Source organism: Fukomys damarensis, unplaced genomic scaffold (assembly GCF_012274545.1).
Source record: "Fukomys damarensis isolate Sample0158 unplaced genomic scaffold, DMR_v1.0_HiC HiC_scaffold_12, whole genome shotgun sequence".
NCBI classification, from domain to species: Eukaryota; Metazoa; Chordata; class Mammalia; order Rodentia; family Bathyergidae; genus Fukomys; species Fukomys damarensis.
Window position 1 is genome coordinate 17,178,018 of NW_022900924.1, and position 9,309 is coordinate 17,187,326.

Consider the following 9,309-nt stretch of genomic DNA (forward strand, 5'->3'; position numbering starts at 1 on the left):
GCATGTGCTTAGCATGCACGAGGCCCTGGGAGCAATGCTCAGCACCAACAAGAAAGAAAGAAAGCTAGGGATTTAGCTCAGTGGTTCTGCTGCCTGCCTCACAAGCGCAAGGTCACGAGTTCAATCCCTGGTACCAAAAAGAAAGAAAGAAAAAAGTACTTTTCAGGAGATTGGCACTGGGCTAGGGCAGGAGCCTGCTTGACAGAATTCTAACAGAGATGCAATCTCCTCTCACTATTTTTCTCTCACCTTCTTGCGGGAAAAAGAGTTTGGCCCATCTTCTGTGTCTCCGACACAGCTTCGGGGCATCTCATGGATGTCATCCAGGTTGGCCTTCTTCAGCTGTGGGCTGCCAAGGACTTCTGCTGCTGAGTTCTTCACGGGAGACCGCCGAGGACAAAGCCTTTTGGGTGTTGTTTTTCTTGAGATACACTCTGGGACCGGGTGTGTCCCCCTTTGGCCAGCCTTTGAATTTGACTGTTGCCAATCTGACCTGAGGTATTAACAGGGATAAATGCACAAAGCTGTTTATTTTGAATAATATTTTTTATATATAACTAACAGAACAACATAGGATTACAATGATAAGAGTAATGATTTAGGGAATATAGTGAAATAATACCAAATCAGGCCGGGGGGTTAGCTCAGTGGTTCAGTTGCCTGCCTCAGAAGTGCAAGGACCCAACTTTGATCCCCATAGCAAAACAAAAAACCAAACACTGAATGAATCATTGAAAGTTCAGATTTATGAATATGATCTTCTAAACAGTCCCTTGGCAGGTTCACATCTTTCAATTAAGTAACTCAGTGCGCATGTAATACGGGAACAGGATTAAGTGAGAAAAAAAACTTAATTAATCACTAGATATCTATATGATACTATTTTATAAGGTCATGAGAATTCATGTCTTTAAGGCAAAATCAGTGATACTGGAACAGGCCCACAGTATATTTTATGGGGAAAACCAGGATACAAAGTGACACAGGATCCCACTATTGTTTTTTTTTAAGTTTTTCCTTTTTTGTGACACTGAAGATGGAACCCAGAGTCTTGGGCATGCTGTGCAAGCACTCTACTACTGAGCTACACCTGCAGACCTTTTATTTTATTTTCAGACAGGATCTTACTAAGTTGTCCAATGCCTCAAACTTGCAATCCTCTTGCCTTAGCCTCTACTATAGCTGGAATTATAGGCATGCACCACCATGCCCGGCTCTAATATTGTTTTCAAATATCAGTGTATGCAAAATAAAAAAATCTAGGGCGGGGGATTTAGCTCAGTGGTTCCGCCACGTGCCTTGCAAGCACAAGGTCCCAAGTTTGATCCCTGGTACTACTACTACTACTACTACTACTAATAATAATAATAATAATAAATAATCTAAAAGAAATATAGTAGCTATCTCTGGGTGATACAATTATGGATGGGATTTATATTCTTCTTTGTACTTTTTTGTATTTTCCAAATTCCCTATAGTAACTTCGTGCTACTTTACAATAAAGCGTACTTTCCCCACCCCCAAAAAAAATTAAGAAAAAAGAAAGAAAGAAAAATAATGGCTGACCTATGTCTGAGAAGGAGTTCTAGGTAAGGAACACAGACTTTCCTGTGAAACTTAACACTCTATCACTCTTTAAAAACAACTGAAAAGTGAAAATGCGTTCTGAGTAAAAACAAAGATAAACCAGATTGTTCTGTTAGATTCTGGTTAGAAGAGAAAAAGCAAATATCTGACACACGAGTAGTGAAGTTTTCATGTGACAATTTGGTCTCCACAACTCTTTTAGATTCAGTCAAAATTTCTGATAATAACATTTTGTTACTCAGTTATTTCCTAAGTGAATTGGAATGTTTCACAATAAGGTGGGAGTGGCTTTCCCAACCAATACCAAAGTTAAGACATAGCCTTACCTTTTTCCTGCTGGGGAAAGACACAGTGATTGAGGGAAACGTGCCCTGCTTGGGACATCAGTTAAAGTAGCCAAAATGAAGTTAGCCTCCAGTAGCATATCAACAATACTCAGAGCCAGGGGTCTAAGAAGGCAGAGTCAGAGCAAAAGTGACACTCGTTTTCTGGCAGACATTAGGGTCACACTGGAAAATGATACATAACTCTAGAGTAAAAGGAACAGTACTAGTAGAGGTCTTTTTTTGTGTTGTCTTAAATTAATACATTCCTAAGAGCTAAACGGGCTTTTAGAAATCATCAGATCCAATTAAAAATTTTAGTTCTAGAACACAATAGAGTATCACAGTTCTATAGAGGACTTAACTTGCTTAAGCCATTATAATTTTCTAATTAGAAATTTATAAATGTTTCATTCTGCAGAACAATGTATCTTTCTCAATCAAGTTACCAATTTAAAAATGCCATGTTATAGCATCTTTTCAAAATTTTAGTTTGATAAATGTTGCTAGTAAGGTTAAGGAATTCCTGAAATGTGTGAATTTCACACACACCCAGATTTTCATTATCTAGAACAAAGAGAAACTCAGAACCGTTGCCAAGGACCTACTTCCCAGGAAAATCAAAATGAATGGACATAGGAACATGTGTAGCTTCTGAAAATATCAGCATCCCCTGAAGGAAGAAACGGAGAAAACAACTTAAAAGTCTTTATTAAAAACTACTGGTAAAAATTTGAATTTGATACCACTATGTATTTACCTTCAATTCTTTACAGCAAAATGTTACTTCAGTGTCCAATCCAACCTGAAAGAAGTCAAACTCATCTGGGCCAACAAGTATCTCACTGTACACAGAATTGGTCAGATCTGCTAAATGTTATAGGAAAATAAAAAATAAAATTACTCCCAGAGGTATCTTTAAAAATTAAATGCAAAAATACAATCCTAAGTAGGATGTTAAAATCTCACAAGTTCTCTCAGAGTCTTTCATGGAGAGCCGGGGTCTGGGCCCCCTCCTGTCAAATCTGCGTGGGCTTCTGTGACTGCTCTGGCCGATAGGGTGTGGCAAGGTGACCTCAGCCAGTTCTGGGGCCCACACGTGAAGAAACTGGCAGTCTCCACTTCCTGTCACCTACAATGCTCCCTCTTGTAACTCAGCACCATGCCACAGGAGGTCCAGGGCACATGGAGAGGCCACCTATGGGCAGGCACTGAGGTGACAGCTCAGTGACATCCCCACACCAACTGTGAGCCATGTGTGGCTGCAGTTGCTACCTCTCAGGTGATTCTGCCCCACCACTAACCACAGCTGTGTGAAGGACTCCATGTGAGAACCGCCCGGCTAAGTCCCCTGTGCCCCAGGGAAAAGCCTGAGAGATGATACATTACTGTTCTAAACCACTATATCTTGGGAGTGGCTTATTATAAGCAATTAATAACCAGAATATCAAAAAGTCCAATTTGTTCTACAGGGAACTACTATAAACACAGTTTACATGTAACAAGGATATTACATTCAATTTTGTTTTTAACAAAAACTTCAAAAATTAACTCCCACCCAAAATTAACAAAACAAAGAGTAAGAGATAATAGGATCTATTAAACAAAATTGTAAAACATGGACTAAAAAAGCAAACAAAAAATTTTAAATTGAGATAACTCATTTACCACAACATTCATCATTTTAAATGTACAATGATGTGGTTTTTACTATATTCACAAGGTGTAACCATCATCTGTATCTACTGAATGTTTTTGTCATCTCAGAGAGAAACCCTACACCTGTCAGCAGTTGGCTTTATTTCCTGGCCCTTCCGCTCCCAAGCCGGCATGACAGACTGAGGTATTCTGAAACCATTCACTATGTGGCCTTCCAGTTCTGGGTTCTTTTCCTCAGCACAGGTGCACCCACACTGCAGCCTACACTGGTACTTACTCTTTTTTATGGCTGAGAGAAATATCCCATTGTGTAAATAGAACACATTTTGTTTTTCCATTCGAGAGCTAATGGCATCTGACTTTCCATTCTGTGGCTGCTATGTGGTGGTGCTATGAATACTCATGTGGGCTGTGAGGTATGACACTTATTAAAGGTGGCAGAAGGACAAGACAAAAAAACATCTGATGCTTTGACAAGCATTGGAATAACCGTACTCACCACTATTATTTTGTTTTATGCTTTCTGGCACAGTTGAAAATAATCCTTAAAAATATAATTCACAATTTGTAATATTCTGTTTTTTCAAACAGATAAGCTTCGTACTTAATGCCTTTTGTTTATTTGCTTGTTTGTTTGAGACAGGGTCTTGCTGGCTGGCCTGCAACTTCCAGCAATCTTCCTGCCTCAGCCTCTTAAGTACTGGGATTACACGCGTGCACCACCACACCCAGTATATCTAATGCCTTCTAGTCAATAAGAGATTATTGAAATTGGATTTATTATCAGAGTAGACCGATGTTTGAAACTTTACAAATAACATTCTAAGACAACCAAATATACAGATGCTATGCCCTTTATTACATATTTATTAATTTATTTTATTGGGGGATTTAACCCAGGGCCTTCACACTGAGCTATATACCCCCAGCCCATTTTTTATTTTGAGACAGAGTCTTGCTAAATTGATAACTTTCCCAGGCTGACCTTGAACTTGCCATCCTCAGCCTTCTATAGTGCTGGGATTATAGGTCTGAATCACCATGCTCAGCTACACAATCATTTATGATTTAAAAAGTGAATGATGGGGTTCTGGGGATTTAGCTCAGTGGCACTGTACCTGCCTTGCAAGTGCAAGGTCCTGAGTTTGATCCCCGGTACCATAAAAAAAAAAAGTGACTGATGCATCAAAAGCATAAGCAACAAAAGAAAAATGGATAAGCTAGTCTCCATCAAAAATTTTAAATCTGTGTTTCAAAGAATGCCATGAAGAAAGTAAAAAAAAGCTGGGCATGGTGGTGCATGCCTGTAATCCCAGCACCCAGGAGAGGCAAGAGGATTACAAATTCAGGGCCAACCTGTGCAAGTGGATGAGATCTTTCTAAAGATTTTTAAAGGGGCTGGAGATATAGCTTAGTGGTACAGTGCTTGCCCAGCATGTATGAGGCCCTAAGGTCAATTCTCAGTATGACAAAAAAAAAGGAAAGAGGAAAGGAGGGAGGAGAAAAGAAAAGAGAGGAAGGAAGAAAACAAATGACCCATGGAATTGGAGGAAATATTTGCAAATAATATATATATAAAATAATCAAAAGACAAGTGAAAAAAAGGAAAAGGGATTTGAACAGACATTTCTCCAAAGAAGACATGAAATAACCGATAAGCACATGTAAAGATGCTCGGCATTATTAGTCCTTAGGAAAATGCAAATGAACCCGCAATGAGACACTACTTCACTCCCACTAGGGTGGCTGTAAGCCAAAGGCAGACAATAGCAAGTACTGTGAAGGACAGAGAATCCGAACCCTCAATCACTGCTGGTGGGATGTGAAAGGATACACTCAGAGCTGGGCATGATGCCAAATGCTTATAACCACAGCTTCTCTGGAGGATGAGGCAGGAGAATTAAAAGTTTAAACCAGCCTGAGCAACTTGGTATGATCCTGTCTTTAAAAATGAAAAGGGCTATGGATATAGCTCAGTGGAAGAATGCCTACCTAGTATGTGCAAACTCCTGGCTTTAGTCCCTAGTACTGAAAAACAAAAAACAGTGCACCCATCATTGGAAAATAGGTTGGCAGGTTTTCAAAATGCTAAACACAGTGTTACTGCAGGACTTAGCAATTTCATTCCTAAATATATGCCCAAGATAAATGAAAATATACATCCACAAAAAACTTGTAGTACACGAATGTACAAGCATTAGCAGCTTTACTACTAAGAGCCCAAAAGGGAAAGAGTGAAAATGCCTATCAAATGGTGACTGGATAAATAAAATGTGGCATATCCAGTCAAAGGAATAGTACTCAGCAATAAAAAGAAACAAAGTACATATTGATAAACACTACAACATGGAACAACAATGAAAATCCTGTCCTAAGTGAAAGAAGGCAAATGCAAAAGGCCACATGTTGTATGATTCCATATATATGAAATGTCCCAGAAAAGATAAGCCATGGAGACAGAAAGTGGACTAGCGGCCATCTAGGGCTGGGGTCAGGAGGAAATGGGAAGTGACTGCTAATGGATATGGGGTTTCTTTTTTTGGGGGGGTGCTTAGATAATCTAAAATATTCTAAAGTAGATGATGGTTGCCTAAGTCTAAATACACTAAAAATGAATTGTATACTTTTAATAGATCAATTGAATAGTATGTGAGTTATAGCTCAATAAAGCAGCTTTTAAAAACAGAATGATGAATTTAAAAGAAAAGGAAGTTTTTTGTCTCCCAAACCCATTCCATTTTCTCCTACCTTGCTCTCCCTTCCCCATAATGTATCTGTATACCATTTTAAAGTACCTTTGTTCAAAGGACAAATTCAGTATGATCTCTTCACCTTCCTTTTGAACTCTGTAACAACTTAGAGCCTGCCTTAAGTATGTTTCACATAAATCCAACTGCATATGTTAAATACCAGAGTTCTTACCTAAATTGGTCTGATATGAATACAATTTTTTAAAGTACAATTTTGATTCACATATTTTCTTTTTTATTTATATCTTTAAAACTCAACGATATGGTAAAGTAACTTTAACATAATCTTGTAACACCAGGATTGTGAATGACAATTGTATATACTGGTAGGGGCTATTTTGGAAATCAAACTATTTTCTTTTCTTTTTTTCTTTTTTTTTTTTGGCTTTTGGCTTTTGGCTTTTAGAGACAGGGTCTCACTATGTAGCCCCAGGCTGGTCTCGAACTCGCAGTGATCCTCCTGCCTCTGCCTCCCGAGGGCTGGGATTATAGGCGTGCGCCACCACGCCCGGCCTCAAACTTTATTTTCAAACCCTTCAGCTAAGCAAATTTTTATTTTAAAAGTCCTGTTCTCCAGCTAGTAGTGCAACTCCATGGAGAGTACCTGCTTAGCATGCACAAGGCCCTGAGTTCAATCTACGTACAGCACAATTTTTAAAAAAGGTCCCAGGGCTGGGGATTTAGCTTGGTGGTTCTGCCACCTGCCTCAGAAGCGCAAGGACCTGAGTTCGACGATCCCTGATACAAAAACAAAAACAAAACAAAAGTTCCCATTCTCACAACTGTTCTGATGTGGCCATTAATCAGTCATCAATATTACCCTATACTATGGACAGATTTACATTAACTTTATTTATTCCAATGTATTTATTCTTCTTTGTTGCTATTATAAATAGGCTTCCTATTACTATGTCCTTTAACTGCTATTCATGTACATGAAAACTATTTGATTTGTTTATGTTTGTGTTATATCCTGCTACCTCTGGATTATTTTACTGTTTGAGTTTTGTCATTGGGGTTTCCAGGTGTATTGCTGTATCATTTGCAGATGAGGATGGTGCTACTTTTTCTGGCTTATCTAATTGCATCAATTAATAACTAATATATTACTGAATAGAAATGGAGATAGATAAGGCATTCTTATGTTATGATTTAGATATAAAATGTCCCCAGAAGTCTCATGTGTTTGGAAGGCGCTTAGACTGTGGGGACACTACACTCATCAGCAGACTTGTCCATTGAGGAGTTCATGGCTGAGGGTGCTGTGAGGAGGTGAGGCCTGCTTGGAGGCGGGTCACCGGAAGGGGTGGGTATTCTCATCCCCAGCTTCTCTCTTTGCTCTCTGCTCTCTGGCTGGCATGGGTTGAGCACCCTTTCCTCCATCAGGTTCCTCTGCCACCCGGTTTCTGTCTTGGAGCCAGTCGACCATGGACTGAAACTATGAACCAAAATAAACCTCCCTTCCTTTAAGCTGTGGGGGTTGAGTATTTTGTCCCAGCAGGGACATCATATTTTGTTTTCCACCTTACCAGAAAGGATACTAATGTGCTCCTATTAAGTAAGATGTAGGCTTTAGGTATTTGTAAAATACATAGATTTCACTGTGTCAGGAAAGTGCCCCTCTTCCTATATACTTTGGTGATTTATATCAAGATCAGGTGTTATGTTCTAAGTCTTTTTCTTTTTAAAGCAACTATGGAGATAGCCATGCACATTTTTTCTTAGAACTGTTAATATAGTATTTTATGTTCATACATTTTTCTAATATTGAGCCAGTCTTGCATTTTGGAATAAATACCACGTGGTCATGGCTTTTGGTTTCCTTAATGAGGTGTTGAATTTTATTTCCTAATATATAATTCTACTTTTATAAAGTATATATTTTAAGTGAAAATATGATCACACTGAACATACCATTTATAACATAACCAATAATATATCCTAGGTATTTTTCTATGTCAACAAGTACATTTTTATAATTATGTATGTATGTATTGGTATTTTGAGATTTTTCAGTACAAAACAACTCCAATAAACATCCATGATGTATCCCCATAGAGCAAGGAGAATATATTTACACATATACACACATGACATTTCCTTCACTCAACCAATCTCCTGCGTTTGACCTGAGGTATAAAGAAGATACACCAAACTACTAAAGTACTTATCTCTAGGTAGTGAGATTTCAGGTGAACTTTTCACTTAAGCTTTTAAAAATATTCTTCATTTCCTTCCATGGACATGAATTATACACAGAGTAAGAATAAAAGTTAAGTGATATGTATTTTTCAAATGTCCCAACAATATCTTAAGTATACATTCATTTCAAACAAAACAGCTCACATCACACCCACTGTGCTAGCATAGAGGAAATTCTATTATAAGATAAAACAGTTGGGTCCCCAGGCAACATAACTATAGCTACTCATTAGACATCTACTCACGAGGGACGGTGTTTACCGGTTACTAAATGAACATCTTTGTTCAGAGTTGACACGATGAAACAGAAAACAGACCCTTTCCCTAGCTGAGCATGTATTTTCCAGATCATACACTGCTGTGTGCCAAGAAAGAATGCTGCATGAGACTTGAGGAAAGCAATAAAAACACAGCTTTAGAAGCTTTCACCTGGGAGCCCAGCTATCTGTGTTCAGACCCTAAGCCACCACTTATGGACTGTGTGACACCAGGAAGGTCACACAGTTTCTCTGTGCTTCAGCTTCTTTACAAGACAACGACAGTACCTATACCACAGAGTTATTATAAAGATCAAGTTAATTCATAATGTAAATTATTTAAACTAGATCTTGGCATACAAGAAATATTACAGAAGTCACCTGAGCCAGTGTCAGCCTTGGTTCAACTGGCTTTTCACTTTAAAATCATAGAGTCTAAGGGCTGGGGATTTAGCTCAGCGGTGCTCTGCCTGCCTTGCAAGCACAAGGTCCTGAATTCGATCCCCGGTACAAAAAAAAAAAATTATATAT

General features: G+C 38.6%; 1 protein-coding gene across 3 annotated transcripts in view; it reads right to left on the reverse strand.

Moving 5' to 3' along the window:
• The window catches only part of Rad9b (RAD9 checkpoint clamp component B), a 33,604-nt gene that overhangs the window by 9,458 nt on the left and 14,837 nt on the right, over positions 1–9,309 (reverse strand). The window contains exons 7-10 of one of the 3 annotated variants that reach the window (XM_010604434.2): positions 2,671–2,777; positions 2,519–2,583; positions 1,914–2,036; positions 250–493 (exon numbers count right to left, since the gene is read on the reverse strand). In XM_010604434.2, the coding sequence (XP_010602736.1) occupies positions 250–493; positions 1,914–2,036; positions 2,519–2,583; positions 2,671–2,777 (539 nt within the window). Of the gene's footprint in view, positions 1–249; positions 494–1,913; positions 2,037–2,518; positions 2,584–2,670; positions 2,781–9,309 lie in introns of all 3 variants that reach the window. The other 2 variants (XM_010604433.2, XM_010604435.2) reach the window with 2 other exon arrangements.